Source organism: Dendrobates tinctorius, unplaced genomic scaffold (assembly GCF_039654945.1).
Source record: "Dendrobates tinctorius isolate UK_male_01 unplaced genomic scaffold, ASM3965494v1 ptg000152l, whole genome shotgun sequence".
Classification (NCBI taxonomy): Eukaryota; Metazoa; Chordata; class Amphibia; order Anura; family Dendrobatidae; genus Dendrobates; species Dendrobates tinctorius.
Window position 1 is genome coordinate 27,817 of NW_027361819.1, and position 25,559 is coordinate 53,375.

Sequence of the window (25,559 nt, forward strand, 5' to 3'; positions counted from 1 at the left end):
TCACCTCCACGCTATCTGTGCAGCTGAGAGCCGCTGTCCCGAAGAAAGTATTGGAGGCCCCGGGAGCTGAGACTGCTCCCGCTTAGACCTGTTGCGGCCACGCAGGTCCCCGCTGCAACCTCTGCGGACCCAGAGCCGTCACCTGCTCCACCACCGCCGGTACCCAGACCCACCATTCCGGAAGATGTCCCCGCAAAGCCCCACTGCTTCGGGCCTGAGATGGAACCGGAGCGCCGCCAGGAGGTCCCAGGTAGGACTGCAGGCCCTGCGCATGGGAAGGCCCTGGGGTGCGCGCCCGTAGCGGAGGAGGGACAGGTCATGTTGGATCTCGTTTGGGACCGGGATGCTAGTTCCAGGGGGGAAACATCTGAACCCCTAACGGTGGTACCGCGGGCCCCAATGGGTGATAGCAGGTCCCGGGAGGAGGAGAAAACCGAGGCCTGTTGCAGGGCTACTTTCCGGCAGCTAGCGGCTGAGCACCGGGATAGGGAACAGAGGAAGAAGGCTGTGCTGGGCCCGGATATGGCCCAGAAGGAGCGGGCTCGTGCTGGGCATCATGGTCCCCGGGATGCAGCCGGTTGGGGGCAGGTGCTGAACGTAATCCAAGAGAAGGGGTTTGGGTTCATTGCGGAACCCGGCCAAATCGGTGACCTGTTCTTCAACTGGTGGGATGTAGAGCCCCATCTGAGGAGAGGACATCCAGACAGGGACCTGCAGGCCGGGGAGTACGTAACATTTACCCGGCATAAAGGACTAAGGGGGTGGTATGCCCTGAACATCCACCGCATCCCCAAGGAGTCCCTCAGCCAGTACCTGTCAAGTTCACCGGTTGCTGCCCCTACCTCTACATCGGTTCCTGTACTGGTTACCAAGACACCTCCAGCTCGGCAGCCCAAGTTGAAATTTACTGACCTGGCCCCTTGGGAAGAGGAGTATCTACGAGTTGCCAGTGACTACTTTGAGGCTGGTAGCCATTAAGCAGTAACAATTCACAGAAATTTCGTTACCCAGGAGGGTTTTGGTTGCACCCGTTGTGCCTTTTCTATTTTCCTGCTGTCATGTTTTTCCGGTAGCATGTTTGTTGCCCCATTTTATTGGCAGCATTTCTGCAATTTGAACTGAGGAGATCATGGACGCTGAATGATCCAGAACTTTATTGTAAATAGTTGGCATCTCTTTAGGTGCCCCTTCTTGGTTTTACATACAGAGACTCTTTGCGAAGATGGTGTTTCTGCATGGACACTTTTTGAAGAACGACTTCTACCTCAAGGGACACTGCAAGAAATCCCGGCTGGGAGCAGTGCTCAGCACTTACAAGAATCTTTGCACTGTTTTATTGTGAAGGATGTGATAATGTGTTTTAAATGACTTTTATAGAATGTTTGATGCAGAGAATTAGACCATGATTAGAGTGTGAGAATTGAATAAAAAATTGAAAGTGACAGGTGACAGGCCAAGTGTAGATGGTCAGTGTCTTGCGTCCAGTAGAGAGAAAGAGAAAAAGAAAGTACAAGAGAATAATTGCTAGAAAATGTAATAAAGAAAGTATGTTGGATATAGCACTTTGAATTAGGAATTGCACTTGAGAAAATTTTGATGCTAAGATAGGAAGATAGCTTGTTTGTAACGTTCAAGAAAAGTACCTCCTACATTAGGAAGATTAGATAAGTAATGTTGAATAGCATTTAAAATTTTTGTGTGTTCCTGTATTGTACCTTTTGATGTTTTACAGCCCCCGGACATGCTGTGTTTAACGAGGGGGGTATGCATATTATTACAGATTGATTTCCTGCACTCGTTGCTGTCACTTTGTAACCTTTTTCCAGTTATATTCCATATATTAGGCTAGTTTCAGACTAGCGTTTCCGGGCGCAGCGCAGGGCCGCCGCTAAGCCCCGCCCCCGGCCATGCCCCCTCCTGTCATCTCCTCCGATCGCATGACTGTGCAGGCAATCAGCGTACCCTATACTTAGCGTTGGGTGCGCTGATCGTGTGCTGGTCTGATTTTGGTGGCGCTGCGCCCATCGCACAAAAATGCAACACAGCGCTGTTATGATTGAGTCACCGAGGAGGAAAAAACAAAACACAAGCTCAGCCCAGAAAATCAGAGAGGTTGGAAACTAGCGGATTGCAGACCCCTAATCCTATCACACAACTAGCAGTAGCCGTGGAGTGTTCCTACGGTGATCCTAGACACCTCGTCACAGCCGGAGATCTACATAAGCCTAAAGAGAGAAAAGGGAAAAACTGACTGCCCCAAAGCAGACCCCAAAGCAACAGGCAGCCCCCAACATATGACGGTGAAGCAAGATGAAAACACTAACACAGATAGAAAGATAGGTTGAGCAAACGATGGGGCCCAAGCTAACTAAAAAGGACAGGATAGAAATGCTGCTGTCTGCAATCCGAGAAAACCCTGCTAAAAAATATTACCAACACAACTGATAAGCAAAAAGGACCCTGAAGTCACTAGACTTCAAACCCTATATCAGCACTCAGAATATTCTGGAAGCAGAGCAAAAGAGAACACTGATCAAGGAAAAAGAATCCAGCACCCCCCTGGCCGGGGATGGCTGAACTCCAAAAAACAAGGTAAACAAAACCAAAACTAATAAGTTCAATAGCAGAGCAAAAACTTATCTTTGGGAAGCAGGAATCAGACTAGTCTCCAAGAATCCAGCAGAGAAATCACCAGCGACTCAGAAGGGCGTCGGCTGCCTTATATCCAGTTAGAAGTTCCCATCACCCAGTCACCATCCACCTGATCAGGTGTTTGGTAATCAGCCTCACTACCTTCCTTCACCAGAAGAGGGAGATCCTCGGACACAAAAGATGAATGAACAGATGAGCTCACAACACAGTGCGTTTTTATGCGCTAGGCGCAGCACCAAAATGGCGCAGCGCCAGCAAAATCAGACCAGCGCACGATCAGCGCACTCAATGCTAAGTATAGGGTACGCTGATCGCATGCACAGCCATGCGATCGGAGGAGATGACAGGAGGGGGCGCGGCCGGGGGCGGGGCTTAGCGGCGGCCCTGCACAGCGCCCGGAAATGCTAGTCTGAAACTAGCCTTACAGACATTTGAACCATTCTGCACTGTTTCCGTAAATCCAATTCACTTCTCTGAGAGTCATGTTGGTGGTTTCTGGTGTCCCACTCTCCTGTGGCTGGCGCTGATAGACAGATAATCCCATGTCAGCCATTTACTGTAGGGAAAACAAATATCTGACACACTGCCGACTTTGCAAGTTTACCTACCTACAAAGAATGGAGAGGTCTGTAATTTTTATCGTAGGTACACTTCACCTGTGAGACAGAATCTAAAAAAACCCAGAAAATCACATGGTATGATTTTTAAATAATTAAATTCCATTTTATTGCATAAAATAGTTATTTAATCCCCTACCAACCAGATTTCTGGCTCTCACAGACCTGTAACTTCTTTACAAGGCTCCTCAGAAAACTGCACCATATTGAAGGAAGGATGGATGGGGTCATGTATCACAAGATTTTGGCTAAAATCCTACTTTCCTCAGTGAGAGCATTGAAGATGGGTAATAACAATGACTTGAAACACGCAGCCAAGGCAACTAAGGAGTGGATCTGTAAGAAGTATTTCAAGGTCCTGGAGTGGACTAGCCAGTCTCCAGACCTGAATCCAATAGAAAATCTTTAGAGGGAACTGAAACTCAAAGTTACCCAGCGACAGCCCTGAAATCTAAACGAACTGGACAAGATCTGTAGGACTGGACCAAAATCCCTGCTGCAGGGTGTGCAAACTTGGTCAAGAACTACAGGAAACGTCTGACCTCTGTAAATAGAAACAAAGGTTTCTGTACCAAAGTGCTATTTTTATATTGTATCAAATACTTTTTTAATTAAAAATCCTACAATGTGATTTTCTGTCTCTCACAGGTGAAGTGAGCAAAATTGGCAGTGTATCAAATACTTATTTCTTCATTGCAGGTGTAGAGTATATGGGGGCAACCTAGTCAAAACCTTGGTCATTGATTGCAGGAGATTGCATTGTGTTGGTCCCAAAATCTCTTATTAAGAATATCATTACCTGTATATCCCAGCTGGAAGTCTTCCTGGAGAGGTTTCTTTAGAGATTCATGTTGGACTCTACATGAGACGTTCTGCTCTTGGTCCTCCTCAGTGGATGTGATGGTCACGGTGCTGTTCACACTGTAGGTTCCATCCAGGTTCCTCGAGGGCGGATCCTCAGTTACATCACTCAGCCTTTCTGAGCCCCTGAACCATTTAATCTCAATTCCTGCAGGGTAGAATCCAGTGACGGAGCAGCGCAGGACACTCTTTTTATTCACTGTTTTACTCGTGATTGTCACCTGTGGAGGAGCTGATCATGAATGAAAAAGTTACTATAATGTGGATTTTTGTGGAAAAAGAAATGATGTAACCTACAAATGTTTTCAATGACTCACATGCTAAGTGTTAACAAAAATCTGGAACTAGTGGATTACACAGGCTCATCCATAACTGTCGAGATCTTGTTATGGATCTGCAACACAGGACTAGGGTAGAAGGGGGAAATCTGACCCTGCACTATGACTAGGCTGATACTCTACGATGGAGTGGGAGACCGATTCCTTGCGAAAAGACCCACCGACGATTCTAGGTTAATCTCAAGTGAAGACCTATAGATAGGGGGGAGGGGGGTCCCTGCAAGATCTAAAGACTGGGTACAAAAATAGAAGGCTGCAGAAATCAACAGAATACAGAAACAAAGACTAGCAGAACCAGAGGTCCCAGCACTACACAAATTACACACACAGAAGGCAAAGCAAAGCACCTAGCCAGAATTCAAGCAGATTAACACTGTTGTCCAGCAAGGACTGGGAGGCAGGTGCTGGTTAATAAAGAGTGATACAATCACCTGACCCAAGACAAACCTAGCATCAGAGGAAAAAGACCAGCAGCCAGAACACCACAAGAAAATGGCGGAGAGTCACAAACTAAAGATTCTAACAGATCTCATCTGTCCTTTGGCTAATGTGTGGCATCATCATCACTCTATCACTGTCTGGTTCCTTTTTTCTTATTTTCCATGTGCCCCCCCCCCTTAATATGTCTGATCAGAAAAAATTGTTTTTTTTTCTCTGCCAAAATTGATCCATCATTATCGGAATTCTCAATTGTGATGTAAAATCTGTATTCAGTGAAGACAAATGTTCTCATTACTAAGATAGATGGCAGCGGTGATGGATACAGTTCTATGCAGGCGGGAGGAGGGAGGAGCTAGAGGCAGAGCTCCTCCCCTCCTATATAGATAGAATCTCATCAGTAGCAGCTCTTGTCTCCGATCTCGCTAATGGGAACATCTGTCTTCACTGAATACAGATTTAACCTCACAAAGGAGAATTTCCTTTATTTGTTCCTCTTTTTCTTCCAAGAACCATAACTTTATTATTTTTTCCATTGATATAGACATATGGGGACTTGTTATTTCCAGGATTAGTTGTAGTTGTGAATTACACCATTCATTTTACCGTATAATGTACTGAGAAAAAGAAAAAAAAAGCTCTGAGATGAAATGTTGAAAAAAAATGCAATTTTTCCTTTCCTTCTTGGGTTTCATTTTCATATTTTCCAGGTCGGGACTATTACTACGGTAAACTTGCATACGTTTTTTTTTTAATTATAGTGGTGAAGAAAAATTCAAGAATTCATATGGTTATTCATATGGCAGGTAGACAGCTTGACTTACCTTTGACGTCCACGATAATGTCCTTCTTCTTCCAGACGGGGCTGTAGAGCACTGAGCAGGTGTACACCCCGGCATCGGACACAGACATGTCAGATATAGACAGATCCACGCGTCCCTGTAATGCCTTCTCTGTGTCCAATGAATATCTGGAATCGGTTGCTCTTACTTCATTATCGTAGCTCAGAATTTCTTTTCCTTGAAAAAACCAAAATGCTGCAAAAAATCCTGGATCTACCGGGGGATTCTCTATGGTATATTCACAGGGAATCAGCTTGTCTGGCCCCATTGTTGCCATGTATGTTGTAGGAGCAGAGACCTCCAACGCTGCACCTGTGAGTAAAGAAGGTGGAACATACGTGACCTGCTTGAATGCTGCAGTGTAATTGGTTAGTGTTCATAGAATCCTAGAATCATAGAGTTGGAAGGGACTTCCTGGGCCATCTGCTCCAACCCCCTGCTCAATGCAGGATTCACTATATCATCATTAGTTCAACACTAGTTCATCATTGAACAATTGTGCAAAATGTTTTGTTTCTTTCCAGGGATCATGTTTCTCCTTGTGGAGAGTGACAAGTCAAGCCTGGCATGTCAGAGTGAGGAGGCTTATAAGCCATGCATGCTCCTCGGAGAAATGAAATATCCAAATTGTCTCTTCAGATAGGAAGAGAACTAGAACTCTAGCGTCACCTATTGGAAGTAGTGATCGTAAAAGTCAATATCAACTCTTTAGTGAGCCCTGCAATATAAGTTAGTATAGAGGCCAAATCAGAATCTCAATTTGCAGACACGGTGTTTCAAGGTGTTGCCCCTCATCAGTGCAAAGTATGAGATCTGATTTGTCTAGATGAGAGGCTCTGGACATTCATCCACTCAATGCCGACTTTTATTCCCCATTGACTTGCATTGGGGTCGGGTTTCGGACGAAACTCTGACTTTTTTGCCCTAGTCTCACCAGTTTCATCCGACTCAAATTTTGTTTCATGAAACCCGATCCGACCAAAGTCGCTCAACTCTAGTTTTCACCAAAGGAAAATAACCCTTTTTACCGTTGAATACTGGTTATGCTTTTTCTGCTGTTTGCTAAACCCGCTGACATTCTATTCATATTTTATACTGTTAACTTCACCAGTATTATTCCCTGTAAATAAACCTCCCCTTTAACTGTTGTTCCGTCTGCTCCGTGGTGGCATACCTATTCCTGCACGCTTCTTACACCGGCAGCTGATAGGCCGAAAATGGGGTGACAGATTCCCTTTAAATTCCTCCCTACATGTACAGGAAAGATATATATCTTTGTACCACTGAGGACTCTCAATTCTAAATATTTTCCTACATGTAGGTTACTTACTGATCTTCATTCCCTGCCCTCTGCCTCCCCCACCCTGATCTAAAGCCTCAGAAATCTGTTTCCTCAGACTCCTATGGAAACATGTCTACCGTCACACACTGAGAACCGGGAAGAAATAAAACTCACCTGCGTGGAGCAGGAGGACGAAGAGGACACATTTCTTTATGAGGTCCATTTCTACCCTGGGACCCCAGAACCATTCATCAGATGATACCTCGTGAGAGTATCTGCAAATACGAAATAATTCTGGGTCTCTTGTACCAGGACAGCCCTTTGGACTTCAGCTCCAGATTTCTAGCCGCATTACTTTCACTTTCCTGTAACTCTTGACTGTAATTTGTTCTTGTGTCTGACGAGTTGTGACTACGACCAGTTACATTTCTATCATCAGAATCTAGAACTTTTATTATTAGCTGATTAGATATTTCTACTGGAGTCGGTGAGAACATTTTTCTGCACTTTGCGTCCATCACTCCCCAAACCTCAAAGCAAACCAATTAGACATTTATGTAGGGGACTTAACCCCTATAAAAATCATACTTGTGCTGTAGATTTTACTTTGTGCATTTTATATTAACATTTTTTATTATGTACAGTATGTAAATGAGGGGGCTTAGGGGCAACGTTGGTGTGGCAAAGGGCTTGATGCGCCATTCCAACCCCTCAATTCTAATCCTTTGTGCCTCACTTCACACTTTATGTCTTGAACTATCCTATCATATACTCTATATTAATTCGTGTCTGAGCTCGGTCTATATAAATCATATGTCATCTGGGCTAAGCTCTACTTAGACCTATTTTGAGATATATTTTGACCCACTGGTTAAGTCTCAGAGATACAGTGTTCTAGAATGCTTCGGTGTCTACAATTTTGTATCTATTATCTATCTATCTATCTATCTATATTTATCTGATGCATTCCTTTATTACTGGCTAGTTATTTAATAGTTTAATACTTCTATCTATTGCTCAGAGAGGGTTGTCTTTTTGGGGTATAGTGGTCTCTTTCATACCAGGAATACACCTTTTCCATCTGGATCACTATCCTTCAGTGTATCCTGTTATTTCTGGTCCTTTTAGCAGACGGCGCCACCATTTATATGTATTGTGTTTATCTACTCAATAAATGATTTTTTTTTTAAACTCTTTTTATTGAAGGATTCCACAACATAGTATATGAAAAAAAAAAATTGAGCTTGGTTTGAGTTGGTGTACATGCAGCATAAAAACACATGTTCACATTGGCCATAAAGCATACAAAACCTACAAAAGACAAAATGAGAAAAACCCTGCTGTAATTAAATAAAAAGCAAAAGTGTGTTTGAATAATACAGAGTTCTTAGTAATACTGTATTTGATCAAATATAGCATAAAAGCCGTCCCACCATCGCCAAGGTGAGTCTGATTGGGGCGGTCCTACACTGTCTAATATTAAAACCCTTATCATGTGTCAAAGTTGATGTCAGTGTGTGAATAAGGGCAGACAAAAGGACCGGGTCCCTACCACCAGACATCAGTCAGTGGAAGCCTTTAACCCCTTCACCCCCAAGGGTGGTTTGCACGTTCATGACCGGGCCAATTTTTACAATTCTGACCACTGTACCTTTATGAGGTCATAACTCTGGAACGCTTCCATGGATCCCGGTGATTCTGACATTGTTTTCTCGTGACATATTGTACTTCATGTTAGCGGTAAAATTTCATTCAAATAACTTGCGTTTATTTGTGAGAAAAACGGAAATTTGGCGAAAATTTTGAAAATTTCGCAATTTTCCAACTTTGAATTTTTATGCCCTTAAATCACAGAGATACGGCACACAAAAAACTTGATAACTAACATTTCCCACATGTTTACTTTACATCAGCACAATTTTGGAACCAAAATTTTTTTTTGTTAGGAAGTTATAAGGGTTAAAATTTGACCAGCGATTTCTCATTTTTACAACACCATTTTATTTTTAGGACCACATCACATTTGAAGCCACTTTGAGGGGTCTATATGATAGAAAATACCCAAAAGTGACACCATTCTAAAAACTGCACCCCTTAAAGTGCTCAAAACCACATTCAAGAAGTTTATTAACCCTTTAGGTGCGTCACAGGAATTTTTTTGAATATTTAAAAAAAAATGAACATCTAACTTTTTTTCATAAAAAAAATACTTCAGGTTCAATTTTTTTTATTTTACCAAGGGTAACAGGAGAAATTGGACTGCAAAAGTTATTGTGCAATTTGTCCTGAGTACGCAGATACCTGATATGTGGGGGGGAACCACTGTTTCGGTGCATGGCAGAGCTCAGAATGGAAGGAGCGCCGTTTGACTTTTTCAATGCAAAATTGGCTGGAATTCAGATTGGACGCCATGTCACGTTTGGAGAGTCCCTGATGTACCTAAACAGTGGAAACCCCCTACAAGTGACCCCATTTTGGAAACTAGACCCCCCTAGGAACTTATCTAGATATGTGCTGAGAACTTTGAACCCACAAGGGCTTTACAGAAGTTTATAACGTACAGCGGTACAATTAAAAAATCATATTTTTTCCACAAAAATGATCTTTTCACCCCAATTTTTATTTTCCCAAGGGTAACAGGACCCTAAAAGTTATTGTGCAATTTGTCCTGAGTACGCTGATACCCCACATGTGGGGGTAAACCACTATTTGGGCGCATGGCAGAGCTCGGAAGGGAAGCAGCGCCATTTGACGTTTTTGGCTGGAGCTGGAATTGAGATCGGACACCATGTCGCGTTTGGAAAACCCCTGATGTACCAAAACAGTGGAAACCCCCCACAAATGACACCATTTTGGAAACTAGACCCCCTAAGGAACTTATCTAGATGTGTGGTGAGAACTTTGAACCCCCATGGGCTTCACAGAAGTTTATAACATAAAGCCATACAATTAAAAATCATATTTTTTCCACAAAAATGATCTTTTCACCCTCAATTCTTATTTTTCCAAGGGTAACAGGACCCTAAAAGTTATTGTGCAATTTGTCCTGAGTACGCTGATACCCCACATGTGGGGGTAAACCACTGTTTGGGCGCATGGCAGAGTTCGGAAGGGAAGCAGCGCCATTTGACGTTTTTGGCTGGAATTGAGATCGGACACCATGTCGCGTTTGGAAAACCCCTGATGTACCAAAACAGTGAAAACCCCCCACATATGACACCATTTTGGAAACTAGAGCCGCTAAGGAACTTATCTAGATGTGTGGTGAGAACTTTGAACCCCCATGGGCTTCACAGAAGTTTATGACATAAAGCCATACAATTAAAAAATCATATTTTTTCCACAAAAATGATCTTTTCACCCTCAATTCTTATTTTTCCAAGGGTAACAGGACCGTAAAAGTTATTGTGCAATTTGTCCTGAGTACGCTGATACCCCACATGTGGGGGTAAACCACTATTTGGGCGCATGGCAGAGCTCGGAAGGGAAGCAGCGCCATTTGACGTTTTTGGCTGGAATTGAGATCGGACACCATGTCGCGTTTGGAAAACTCCTGATGTACCAAAACAGTGGAAACCCCCCACAAATGACACCATTTTGGAAACTAGACCCCCTAAGGAACTTATCTAGATGTGTGGTGAGCACTTTGACCCCCCCAGTGCTTCACAGAAGTTTATAATGCCCGGGCGTGAAAATAAAAAATTTGTATTTTTTCCACAAACATGATCTTTTAGTCACCATTTTTTTATTTTCCCAAGGGTACCAGGAGAAATTGGACCCCAAAAGTTGTTGTCCAATTTATCCTGAGTATGCTGATACCCCATATGTGGGAGAAAACTACTGTATGGGCACACGTCGGGGCTCGGAAGGGAAGTAGTGACGTTTTGGAATGCAGACTTTGATGGAATGGTCTGCGGGTGTCATGTTGCCTTTGGAGAGCCCCTAATGTACCTAAACAGTGGAAACCCCCCACAAATGACACCATTTTGTAAACTAGACCCCCCAAGGAACTTATCTAGATGTGTGGTGAGCACTTTGAACCCCCCAGTGCTTCACAGAAGTTTATAACGCCCGGGCGTGAAAATAAAAAATTCGTATTTTTTCCACAAACATGATCTTTTAGTCACCATTTTTTTATTTTCCCAAGGGTACCAGGAGAAATTGGACCCCAAAAGTTGTTGTCCAATTTATCCTGAGTATGCTGATACCCCATATGTTGGAGAAAACTACTGTATGGGCACACGTCGGGGCTCGGAAGGGAAGTAGTGACGTTTTGGAATGCAGACTTTGATGGAATGGTCTGCGGGTGTCATGTTGCCTTTGGAGAGCCCCTAATGTACCTAAACAGTGGAAACCCCCCACAAATGACCCCATTTTGAAAACTAGACCCACTAAGGAACTTATCTAGATGTGAGGTGAGCACTTTGAACCCCCAAGGGCTTCACAGAAGTTTATAATGCCAGGGCATGAAAATAAAAAAATCGTATTTTTTCCAGAAACATGATCAATTAGTCCCCAATTTTTTCATTTTCCCAAGGGTAACAGGAGAAATTGGACCTCCAAAAGTTGTTGTCCAATTTGGCCTGAGTACGCTGACACCCCATATGTGGGAGAAAACTACTGTATGGACACACGTCGGGGCTCGGAAGGGAAGCAGTGACGTTTTGGAGTGAAGACTTTGATGGAATGGTCTGCGGGTGTCATGTGCGTTTGGAGAGCCCCTGATGTACCTAAACTATTGAAACTCCCCACAAGTGACCCCATTTTGGACACTAGACAAACAGTGTCTAGTCAGTGTAAAACACTGTTTGGGCGCATGGCAGAGCTTGGAAGGGAAGGAGCACCATTTGACTTTTTCAACTCAGAATTGGCTGGAATTGAGATCAGACGCCATGTTGCATTTGGAGAGCCCCTGATGTGCCCAAACAGTGGAAACCCCCCAATTATAACTCCAACCCTAACCCCAACACACCCCTAACCCTAACCTTAGCCCTAACCCTAGCCCTAACCCTAACCCTAGCCCTAACCCTAGCCCTAACCCTAATGGGAAAATGGAGATAAATACTTTTTTTTTAATTTTATTATATTTCCCTAACTAAGGGGGTGATATCGGGGGGTTTGATTTACTATTTATGGCGGTTTTTATGTTTGGCGGCTGTCGCACGCTAAAAGACGCTTTTTATTGTAAAAATAGTTTTTGCATCACCACATATTGAGAGCTATAATTTTTCCGTATTTTGACCCACCGAGTCATGTGAGGTCTTATTTTTTGCGGGACGAGTTGACGTTTTTATTGGTACCATTTTCGGGCACGTGACATTTTTTGATCGCTTTTTATTCCTATTTTTGGGACGCAGAATGAACAAAAACCAGCGTTTCATGAATTTCTTTTGGGGGGGTGCGTTTACACCGTTCCGCGTGCGGTAAAATTGATAAAGCGGTTTTATTCTTCGGGTCAGTACGATTACAGCGATACCTCATTTAGGTCGTTTTTTTATGTTTTTGTCGGTTTTATGCAATGAAAACTATTTTATATAAAAAATAATTATTTTTGCATCGCTTTATTCAGCGAGCTATAACTTTTTTATTTTTTCGCTGATGATGCTGTGTGGCGGCTCGTTTTTTGCGGGACAAGATGACGTTTTCAGCGGTACCATGGATATTTATATGCGTCTTTTTGATCACGCGTTATTACACTTTTTGTTTGGCGGTATGATAATAAATCATTATTTTTTGCTTCGTTTTTTATTTTTTAAGGGGTTCGCTAAAGGGGTTAACTAATGGGACAGTTTTATAGGGCGGGTCATTACGGACGCGGCGATACCTAATATGTGTACTTTTATTGCTTTTTTTTTTTATTATTTCCAAAAAATGGATTTATTGGGGGAATATTATTTTTTTTTTTTCTAATTTATTTGGCGATTTTTTTTAAATTATTTTAACACTTTTTTTTATTTTTTTTTTTACTTTATTAAATAGTCCCAGGTGGGACATCACTGTCCTGTGACAGATCGCTGATCTGTCACATCACAGATCACTGTGACAGATCAGCGAGCTGACACAGGCACTGCAGAAGGCTTCCTCATGCCTGCGCTTTGCAGGCACTGAGGAAGCCAGCTTCCTCAGGCCCCCGTCGCCATCTTGGATTCGGGGGCCTGGAGGAAAGGAGCCCCCCGCAGCAGCGCTGCACATTGCGCTGCCATGGGGGGCTCAGGGAAGCACGGAGGGAGCCCCCTCCCTGCCGATGCTTCCCTTTAACCCCCGGTACACCGCGATCGCGTTTGATCGCGGTGTGCAAGGGGTTAACGTGTCGGGGGCGGTCCGTGACCGCCCCTGACACATTGTGCCGGGTGTCAGCTGTGATAATCAGCTGACACCCGGCCGCGATCAGCGGCGCTCACCACGTGGGCGCCGCTGATCGCGCCGACGTACTATCCCGTCCATGGGCATAGGGGCCCAGGGCACATGGACGGGATAGTACGTCGGATGGCAGAAAGGGGTTAAATACAATTTCCAGCTCAGGAGAGGGAGGCCACACCCCGGCTTGCACAGAATGCAAAAACACAAAGAAAAAAAACACAAAAATTGGTTTGAGTTGGTATACATGCAGCATATATTATTTAAATAAGCGCACTTTTGTTTAAATTTATTTAATTACAGCATGGTTTTTCTCACTTTGTCTTTTGTTGGTTTTGTATGCTTTTTGGCCATGTGAACATGCGTTTATATGCTGCAGGTATACCAACTCAAACCAAGCTCAATTTTTGTGTTTTTTTCCTTTGTATTTTTGCATTCTGTGCCAGCCGGGGTGTGGCCTCCCTCTCCTGAGCTGGAAATTGTATTTAAAGGCTTCCCCTGACTGGTGTCCACTGGTTGGGACCCGGTCCTTGTCTGCCCTAAAGGGCATGTCACACTAAGAGATATCGCTAGCAATATCGCTATAACTTGTGACGTTATAGCGATATTGCTAGCGATATCGCTGTGTGTGATACTTACCTACAACCCGCTCCCCCGCTGCTTAACGCTGATCGCGCGAGAACGTCCTGGACCGTTTCTCGTCATCAACTTCCTGCGGCGCTTCCTGTTGTGACGAGCGGGAGGACACAGGATTGCCTGGTGTGACAGGTAAGTAGCGACCCCCGTCCCCAGTGATGTCGCTAGTGAGATCTGCCTGTGGCAGCTCACTAGCGACCACTTAGCGATGCACCAGCGATCGTGACCGCGTCATATCGCTGGTCGGGATCGCTGGTACATCGCTAAGTGTGACAGTACCTTTATTCACACACTGACATCAACTTTGACACATGATAAGGTTTTTAATATTAGACAGAGTCACCTTGTCGATGGTGGGACGGCTTTTATGCTATATGTGATCAAATACAGTATTACTAAGAACTCTGTATTACTTAAACGCACTTTTGCTTTTACCCCTTAAGGACATCCAATACGTCTTTTTACTGATCTGAGATATAAGAGAATAGCATCCCCATACAGGTGACAATCCAGCAGCTGATAGCTGTCCACTATAGCTGACAACTTGCTGTATCACAAATGATCAGTGTTGGCACCATCCAGATCTGTTTAACCCCTTAGTTGCTGCTGTCAAAAGTGACTACATCTAATAAATGGTTAATAGATTGTGGGGGCTTCTGCTTTAATCTAATTAACACACCAAGATCATGGTTATGTGGTCCTGATGTTTACCATAGCAGTTCATGGCCAAATAGCGGCCTAAAGGGGGCTTTACACATAGCGATATCGCTAAAGCGTCACCGATTTTGTGACGCAGCAGCGATATCGCTACATGTGATACTTACCTCCGACCGGCTCCCCCGCTGGCTATCGCTGATCGCGCGAGATCGTCCACGTCCATTTCTCATCGTCGGCTTCCTGCTGGCGCCAATGAGCGAGCTATGGATGCGGGCGGAAGACAGCGGTAATCACTTCGTCTGAAAGGTAAGTACGACCGTCGAGCATCACTACATCGCTGGTGAGATCTGCCTGTGTGGCAGCTCACTAGCGACCATTTAGCGATGCACCAGCGATCAGGACCGGGTCATATCGTGGTCGGGATCGCTGTTGCAACGCTAAATGTAAAGGGGCCTTTAGAGTCTCCCGGCTATAGCGATCAGCTCAGAAGTTGGCGACATTTAGGTGGTAAACAAACACTTTTTCATTCCTGCTATACCACTTTGCATTAATTCCTGAAAATCACCCGAAGGGTTAATAATCTATTTGACAGCAGTTTTCAATATGTCGAGGGGTGCTGTTTTTAAAATGGTATCACATTTGGGGTCTTCCAATATATAGCACCCCCAAAGTCACTTCAAACCTGGATAGGTCCCTCAAAAAAATAAATTTTGTAAATTTCCTTGAAAAAATGAAAAATTGCTGCTACATTATTAAACTTCCTAAAAGGCTAACAAAATAAACTAGAGTTTTAAAAATGGTGCTGATGAGCAGACATGTGGAAAATTTTATTTATTAATGTTTTTGTGTGGTATGACTATCTGGATTAAAGGGATAATCATTCAACTTTTGAAAATTGCAATTTTTTTACATTTTTGTCAAATTTCTGAAACTTTTTATAAATAAACACAAAACTTATCAACCTAAATTTACCATTATCATAAATTATAATGTGCCACAAAAAAACAATCTCAAAATCACGGATTTGTTGAAGCGTTCCAGAGTTATCACCACATAAAGTTACATTGGTCAGAATTTAAAGAATTGGCTCCGTCACTAAGGGGTTAAATTTATTTAATTACAGCAGGGTTTTTCTCATTTTGTCTTTTGTAGGCTTTGTATAGTACATCAAACATATAACATTGCAGTATAAAAGTCAGAGCCCTTCATAGTGACATAACTATGATATCATACTTTCAATAATAAGAAACAAATAAAACAAATACAGCACAGTATTCTACACGATACATTATACCATTCATTGCATCTTCTAGCTAACAGGGTCCGTTTTAGGATCTATAAGCTCATACCAGGTCCGATTATACAAGACACATTTTAAATTCACACAAATCAAAACTTGCATGGTCTAGAAGTGCTATACATCAAGGATTATATCTCGAAATTGAAGAGACCATAGCATTAGGAGCCAAGTGTGTCAAAGGGAAATTACACCCTTTCCCAAATCTTATGGAACTTCTAGGGACATTTTCTGTTTTTATACAATATGTTCTCATAGGGGATTATGTCATTCACAAATTTCTTCCATTGATTAATCGAAGGGGATTTCCCTCCCATCCCACACCGCTGCTTTCCTAGCCATAAATAGAATATTTCTTAAAGAGGTTCTATCATAATGAACCCACATCTCTTCATCCACAACACCCAGGAGACACAATTCAGGAGTGCATTCAATCGGTATGCCCAATATTCTTTCCAATGTATGCATGACATCTCTCCAGTACCCTCGCATACTGCCACAGCTCCAGATAAGGTGCCAAAAGTCCGCCCCCGATTCCCCACATGTATGGCATTCATCCGATGCCCTTCTACCAAATTTATGAAGTCTGCTTGGGGTCAAATAAGACTGGTGAAGAATATACAATAGGATCAACTTATAGTTTGCAGCTGGTGACATCATATGAGCCTCTAGGGCGTCATCCCACTGTTCATCAGTGATAGAAGGTATCAAGTGGCGCCACTTACTTTCTACAACGAGCTGAGTGGATGCAATTTTAGAATTCAATAAAAAGGTATAGAGAGGAAATCACCCCTGTAGGTCCCTGGGATGATAATATTCCTATCAATGGGCATTTAGATATTCTCATTCTAGGGAACGGGAATTGATACATTATGGCGTGCCTCAGCTGCAGGTATCTATAAAATTCTCTATAAGAAACTACAAATCTTACATGAATTTGTTCAAACGATAATATTTCGTTTTAAAAAATCTGACAAAGTGTTATTATTCCATTCTGTTTCCAAAAACTTGGATCTTGTAAATTCTGAAGGTGTGGGTACTCGGGATTATCCCATATCTGGACATCCCCAATCTGATCAGTGAACTTTATAATATGTTTACTTTCTTGCCAAATTTGTATCGCTAATTTATGAGCAAATAACAATCCCTGGGGGGGTCTATATGAACTTTCCAATATTGCCCACGGTGTATGTCCATCCAGAAAGTGTACAAGATGTGCCTCTGCATTACCGGGCCTAACTCCAATTAGCCATTGTTTTAAATGACGCAACTGACCAGCTAAATAATATAAATACAAGTCAGGGAGAGATAACCACCCTGGTTTTTGGGCCTCTGCAGGGATCCAATACTCAATCTAGATCTGGACGATCTGCATACAAACGTTGCTATCATGGTATGTATTTTTTTTAAAGAAACCCTTAGGGACTCTTATTGATCTGTGCTCCAGCATATATAAACATTTGGAAAGGATTATCATTTTTATCAATTCAATTCTGCCCACAACAGATAGGGGGAGCCGAGACCATATCTCAAATTTTTTCCTCCTCATATCTCCTAGTTGGTATATATTATCTTTAAGGTCATCGATCGGGTTTTGTTTTATTATTATTATACCTAAGTATTTATATTTTTGTACTACCTGTAAGCCACATAGCATAGGCACAGTTATGTTATCCACCGGCGGCACGATCACAGATTTGCTACAGTTGATTTTAAGACCGCATAATTACCCAAATCGATTAATGAGGTCAATTGCCCTTGGCAAAGATCGATCTATTTTATCCAGAAAAAGTACCAGATCATCCTGGAGTTTATATTGATGCCCTCCACCACAGTATCCTGTCTAATCCTCAGTGTAATCGGCTCAATCGCAAGAGCATTGGGGATAGTGGGCAGCCCTGTCTAATTCCCCTGCCCAGCTCAAAATAATCTGATAAGTCATCAACAAGGATATTAGCTCTAGGCCTATGATAGTAATTTGATCCACTTACAAAATTTATCTGGAAAACCAAATCTCCGAATCACCCGCTGCAGGAAATCCCACTCCATTGAATCAAAAGCCTTTGCAGTGTCTAGAGAGGCTATCGCCCAAGGTTTCTTATATTTATGTCCTATTTGCGTTAATATCTGCACCCTTCTGATATTAGAGGAGGTGGATCTTCCTGGCATAAAGCCGGATTGATCTTCATGTATTATGTTAAGAATTACTGCTTTAAGCCTATTGGCAATAAGTTTGGTATTTTATAGTCAGTACTGAGTAGAGATATGGGACGGTAAGTAGAGATATGGGACGGTAGGAGCCACACTCCTCAGCAGGTTTATCTGGTTTTGGAATTACCACTATAGCGGCGTCATAAAAAGATTGGGGAAGCGAGTGTCCAGCCAATGCCTCGGAAAAGGTCTGCAATAAAACCGGACCTATCTGATCAATATATCTTTTATAGAGTTCTATGGGCATTCCGACAGGGCCTGGGGTTCTACCATTAGAGAGAGACATAGTGGCTTCCTGAATCTCCTCCAGCATGACATCTTTATCCAAAAACATCCGATCCTCATCCAACAGTGTGGGGAATATTATATGATCTAAGTATTCGTCAATTTTTTCTATAATATTCAGTTGCGAATCATACAGGTCTCGAAAATATTCTTCAAATTTATTGGCAATTTGGTCAGATTTAAGTAGTGGGGTTCCTTCCTTAGTATTAATGGCTAGTACAGGTGGGGACAATTGATTTTGTTGGACTATATATGCTAAGAATTTACTCGATTGATTACCCAATTCAAAGTCTGTTTAGAGAAAAAAAGTTTTCTCTGGGCTTTTTCGCGCAAATGCAACAGATATTCCCTCCCCTTCCCAAGCCACCTATGCAAGGAATTGTCAGAGGGGTCACTGATATATTCACCCTCCAAGAGTTTACACTCCTCAGCAAGCTCCCTCATACAGGGTTCTCTTTTAAAATACGAGATCGTGGATCTAACACCCCCCTCAGATATGCTTTGAGTGGATCCCATACCGCTAGTCTATCAGGGAAGTCATCATGGTCTGTTATAAACACCTCCAGCTGGTCTGCTATTCTATCTTATTCTCCTATGAGGGAAAGCCAAAATGGGTGTATGCGGAATCTCTTGGGTCTATCAGGGCCACCTAAATGGACGCACATCACCAGTGGAGCATGGTCAGATATCACCCTGGGGAGGTACTCTATTTCACTTAAATCCGATAATACACCATTATTTCCAAATGCTGATCAATTCTGGATAGACAGCGGGCAGCCGGCGTGAAGCAGGAAAATTCTTTCTTAAAGGGATGTTGTTGCCTCCACAAATCCACCCATCCCATCTCCATTATGAAAGCCTCCAGCATAGCAGTGTCTTGGTTACAAGACCTAGAACTTGCAGCACTTAGTCTATCTAAATGGGTGTTAAGAATCATATTAAAGTCACCTGTGCTTACCATTTTAGCCTCAGGATATTGTGTAACAAAAATCGCAGCCTGTTGGAGTATATCCATTTTGGCTGGTGGTGGATTATAAATATTAAGCAGCACATAAGGCACCATATCTATGAATGCATAAATGAAGATAAATCTACCTTCCGGATCTCTTTTCACTACTTGAGCCGACCACCGCAAGGATCTATGAATCATAATAACCACACCCATAGAGTAGGACGTATGTGTGGCGTGCCTCTGCCATAGTATCCAAGGTTTATTCATTCTAGATATAGTGTCCGGTGTTAGGTGAGTCTCTTGGAGGCAGATTATCTGCGCTTGTGCCTTACGTATCTGAGAAAACACCATATTCCATTTCCTAACTGTCCCCAGTCTCCTTATGTTTCACGAAAGAAGTTTAAGTAAAGCCATGTAGACTCCACAACAAATGTTTACCCTAAATAATATTCACTTCTTTTGTCGTCAGCTCCATTATATATATAACTTTTCTGGATAATAAAGTATAGATGCAACGTTTGTCTCCAACTAAATTGCTAATTAAAGAAAAAAACGCTAACCAATAATGGTCATGAAAGAACAAGGGATGCCCATGAACTTCTTCAAACTGAAGCACAGACATAACTAGAATACTCAATCTCATCCACCAATCCGAACCACCAATAAGATATATATCGGATCTATCACATACTTGAAAATAAGGTCCCCAATTCTCCCCTCCCATTACGGCAGACACAGAATTATTGGTTCAGTCACCCAGTTTTTACTTGACCCTCAGGGTAACAGAGTTCCCAGAGCAGGAAGAGCGACACCAGCGTCCCGGAGATGAACGCCCCGCCACTGCTCCATTACAACTCTTCTGACAACCTCCCCATGGACAGGAGCTTAAGTGGTCTTATGTCCAGCATATCACGACTCAATAAAATAGCGTATCTAGAAAAAAAAAGGGGGGATGTAACAGCAACAAAATAGCCAACATATTAGGTTTAACACATCAGTATATAAACAGCTAGTAATAAACCATTGCAGTACCCAGTCCAGGTATGAGCATAAGTAATACAAGAAACATTAGTGTTTGACCATAGTAATATATACTACTCTCAGAAATCCACTCCTCCGCTTCCATTGGGTTCTGAAAGAAAATTACACTTCCATCATCTACTACTCTAAGCCTGGCTGGGTACGCCATTGAATAAATCACATTTGAGCTCCTCAAGCATCTTTTGATTGAAGTAAATGAAGCTCTTTGCTTCTGCAACTCTGCCGAAATATCTGGGAATAGCATCACAGTAATAATTTCATACTTTATTACTTGGGCCTTCCGCTCCAATTGTAGGATATAGTCTCTGTCTTTCCAATTGAGAAATCTGGCCAACAGGGGTCTTGGAGACGCCCCTGGAGGATTTGGTCTCCCAGGTACCCGGTGTGCCCTCTCCACCGCGTACGCAGCAGAGAAGGTGGCGTCTGGAAACAAAGCACAGATCCATTTTTCACAAAATCACTCGGATTGTTCCCTTCAGCTCTCTCCGGCAATCCAATGATACGGATATTATTTTGCCTCGATCTATTTTCCAGGTCATCTTGCTTTTGTACACATAGCTCTAAATTGTGTTCTAATACTCTGATCTGGTCAGATGGAGGCGCCGTTTGGTCCTCAAGACCTGAAATTCTGTCCTCTGCCTGCCGGACCTTCTCTCCCAAATTAGACATATCATTGCGGAGGAGTCCCAGGTCAGTTTTAATTTCTTATAGAATCATAGAATCGTAGAGTTGGAAGGGACCTCCTGGGCCATCTGGTCCAACCCCCTGCTCAAAGCAGGATTCGCTAAATCATCCCAGTCAGATGTCTGTCCAGCCTCTGTTTGAAGACTTCCATTGAAGGAGAACTCACCACTTCTCGTGGCAGCTTGTTCCACTCATTGATCACTCTGTCAAAAAGTTTTTTCTAATATCTAATCTGTGTCTCCTCCCATTCAGTTTCATCCCATTGCTTCTAGTCTTTCCTTGTGCAAATGAGAATAAAGTTGATCCTTCTACAATGTGACAGCCCTTTAGATATTTGTAGACAGCTATTAAGTCTCCTCTCAGTCTTCTCTTTTGCAAACTAAACATTCCCAAATCCTGCAACCTTTCCTCATAAGACAGGGTTTGCAGACCGGTCACCATTTTGGTCGCTGTTTTCTGAACTTGCTCCAGTTTGTTGATGTCTTTTTTAAAATGTGGTGCCCTCTCTTTTCCCGGTCAGTGAGGCCGTACTACTTTGGATGGCAATTAGCAGTTGTTCAGATACCTGCTTTAGAGTGGGTTCTGTATCCATATCCTCTGATTCTTGAGAGATTGATACCTCCTCCTGAATTGATCTACTTGTGTGGATCTTGTGTGGCGATGGGAATTCATCCTTTTTCTAAGCTTTTGCCCTGTCTCCCCCACATACAGACCCCCAGTTGGACATTTAATACTAAATGTCCAACTGGCTGTCTGTATGTGGGGGAGACAGGGCAAAAGCTTAGAACAAGGATAAATTCTCATTGTCACACAATAAGAGAAAAAATAATGGATCTACCTGTGGCCAAACATTTTTGTATGCCTGATCACAGCACCATGGACATGAAATTACTGGTATTTAAACTTACTGGTAACTTCACATCTCAGAGAGACAGAAGGGTCTGTGAGTACAAATTCATGACGACCTTTGACACTCTCAGTGCAGAAATGAACGTGTCGCATGGATTTATGTCTTTTTACATCAATTAAGGAATTTGCTCCTAAGAACTTGTGGGGGCATCACAACACATTAGGAGACCCCAATCAGAGGACAATAAAACATCCAGACTCCTTATCTATGAACTGTTCCAATATTTATGTATATCCCTCTCCCATAATGATAATTCTGCATTGACTTGTGGGCATGCTGTGCAGTCTGTGCAGAGAGGGGGAGGAGGTGAACTGTGCCCATCACTTTGTCTGGTGGATCCTGTGACAATGCCGCATTGCAGACTAGTGGAGTCCAGGGTGTGATCACTCCTCTTCACCAGCCCTTAATATACGGAGAGGTCCGGTACTCTTCTCTATCGGATGCTCCAGGCTGGGATGATCCACCTTGCAGATAATTTCTGAGCCTTGATCCCTTGTAGAATCTGGAGTAAAATGTAAAACTGCCGTACAACCGTATGTCTTGTTTTTCCTGTCATGAGGCTCTATCACTGCCTCAATGTCATCGGAGTCCTGCATGGACGACACGTTCCCATTTTCCTTTTTATACCAAGACACGGTCACTGAGTTTGGGTAATAGCCGGTGATTCGGCACATCATCATGGTTCTGTAATCATCTTCCAACCTGAGGACAAATATGTCTTCTACATGTGGGATCCAGGGCAGATCTGTGGAGAGGAACATTGGGACTGTTAGCTCTGGTATCATTACTCCTGGGTTGTTACATACCGTGCCATCCTCCTCGCATACAGAACATTTCCCGTATGTCGGGTTTTCTTGTGCTCACCCTCATTTGCCTCCATGATATCTGACAGTGAGAGGGAACGGGGAAGTGGAGGATAGAGACCGGTCATGGCCGAGCTTTCGCCTGACACATCGGTGCAGCTGAACTGCTGAGAACAATAGAGTTCACAGTGAAAGCTCCAGATGAAAAAGTCTCCGTTTCTAGCTGTAAAGATTTTTGCAGACGCCACTTACTCATCTTCAGACTCCCAATGGCTAATATTAGCTAGATTTTGAGCGAGAGGACTGCAAAAATTGAATGCCAACTGGCTAAAGTTAGCAAGTAGGATGTCACTCTATTAACTGGACCTGGCTTGATTGTTAAAGAGTTTGTCTTATCTTCATTTACCCCTTCATTATCTAGCATTTTTTTATTTTAATTTTTGTGCTTCCATTTATTCCAAGAACCATACATTTTTGGTATTTTTCAGCCAACAAGAGCTTTTTTTTTTTTGTGGGACAATTTGTATCTTTGAATGTCAGTATTAAAGGGAATTCATCAGCATTTTTTTGCTATGTAATCTGAGAGCAGCATAGTAAAGGGGGAGAGATACTGATTTCAGTGATGCATAACTTACTAGGCTGTTGCTTCAATACGATCAGTGTTTTATCAGCAGGTGACTATCACTACAGGACTAGCTGTCTCATGCTTCCTGGTCCAACCCCGCCCTCAGTACTGATTGGTAGCTTTCTGTCAATATACAGTGCACACAGAAAGCGGCCAATCAGTGGTGTGGGCGGGGTTATACAGCGCTCCGCATTCAGAGCTCTGATAGAATCACAATTTTCTCTGCTGTAGATCTATCACAACTGCTGCACCCAGTAGACTAAGATATATATTGCTGGAATCAGGGTCTCGATCCCTCCATGATGCTGCTGTCAGATTACATAGCAAAACTGCTGATGGATTCCCTTTAATTTTATCATAAAATGTACTGAACGACATGAAAAAAAACAAACAAAAAAATGTAATTTCTCCATTTTTTTTTTTTTTTTTGGTATTCATCGTGCATTAATAATTGCATCACAACATGATTTTCCAGGTCAGTAGGATTATGGTGATACTGAACATGTATGTTTTTTTTTTCTTAAGGCGTAAAAAAATGAAAATGGAATTTTGTAAAAAAAAAAAAAAAAAGAAAAGAAAAATTGGTTTGTGTTGCCCTTGTCTGCAACCAGTTGATTTTTCTGATCAGTGGAGCTGGGCTTGTTTTTTCCATCGCAAGCTGATATTTTCAGTGATACCTTTTCTTGGGTAGACACAACGTTCCTATGGCAAATTTTTTAGGGAGGTGTGGCGAACCAAAAATCTGCCATTCTGGTGTTTTCATTGTTCTTCTCGATACGGTATTTACCATTTGGGTTAATTCATTCTTATATTTATTACATTGTATATTTATTTGGTAGTTTGATAAATCAGACTTTTTCGGACATGATGGTACTAAACAAACCTTTTTTTAATGTCTTATTTTATTTAATTATTAATAATGGGGGAAAATATGGGTGATTACATTTTTTTTTCTTTTAGTCCTATCAGGTTACTTGAACTTGTGGTCATCTGATCACTAAAACTATATGCCACAGTACCAAAATATTATGATGTGTAGACAAAATAACGATGTCCTATAAAGCCCAGACACATGAGGACAAAAATGGCAGCTCTCCCCTCCCCCTAGGAGCCAGAACACGCACGCACCAGTGATGGCTCCAATATAAATGCTGCTGCTACCAGAAAATGCTGGCAGCTCCTGAGTCCCCTCCATACATTGGGACAAACAAATGATGTACCGGTACATGGTATGTCGGGAAGGGGTTAATGGCTAAAGTTGAAAATTGTCCGTAAAAGCCTCTTACTTGCAATTTGCCTCTACAATCTTAAGAATCCAGGGATTTTTAATCTGATTAGGCCGGTGTCACACTTGTGAGTGTGATGCGAGAAACTCTGCAGCCGCCACTCGGGACCGGAGCGTGCGGCTGCATAGAAATACATACATAGAAATACATGCAGCCGCACGCTCCGGTTGGAGTGCCAGCGGCAGTGCTGGGTGTTGAGATGAGTTTCTCGCATCACATTCGCTAGTGTGACACCGGCATTATTTACAGCTCACTGCCAAGATTACCGGCCTCAGAGGTCCCCGGTCTCGTAGGAGAGGAGCATGCACTTGCAGCATGCTTGCCTTCCTGCTTGTGAGCGCTGCTCTGAAGCTGTCAGTGCCTGTATGCTCCTCCGATGCGGCAGAAGCCGAGCTGCCCATGTTAGCAGCATCCATGTACCCACTGTTCAGGCGAGCGGCTCGGCCATGCTGCCGGCCAGAACTGTCAGTCATCAGAAGCGCACTGCCCTCAGCAAGCAGGAAGCCGGGAGGAAGAGGAGCGATGTGCTCCTGAAGATGCGGACACCCCTTCATAGGGCATGTTATATTACAGATTGTGGCCTAGATTTTGGATCGAATATGTTAGAAAAAGCACAAAATAGTAATCAGCTCACCAATAAGATTCAAGGCATGGAAACATACAGTGCCACAAAGGAAATAACGGAGAAAGAGGGCAGATTCCAGCGTCAGAATCTTTAGTTAAAAGCCCAGGATTTATTAAAAAATGTAAAAAAGAATGTCACAAAACCATACCGGAGAAAAATG

General features: G+C 42.8%; 1 protein-coding gene across 3 annotated transcripts in view; it reads right to left on the reverse strand.

Annotated features, from left to right (window-relative positions):
• The window catches only part of LOC141050649 (uncharacterized), a 44,619-nt gene that overhangs the window by 13,355 nt on the left and 5,705 nt on the right, over nt 1-25,559 (reverse strand). For all 3 annotated transcript variants that reach the window (XM_073547238.1, XM_073547236.1, XM_073547237.1), the window contains exons 7-8: nt 5,731-6,060; nt 4,069-4,362 (exon numbers count right to left, since the gene is read on the reverse strand). In XM_073547238.1, the coding sequence (XP_073403339.1) occupies nt 4,069-4,362; nt 5,731-6,060 (624 nt within the window). The remainder of the gene's footprint in view (nt 1-4,068; nt 4,363-5,730; nt 6,061-25,559) is intronic.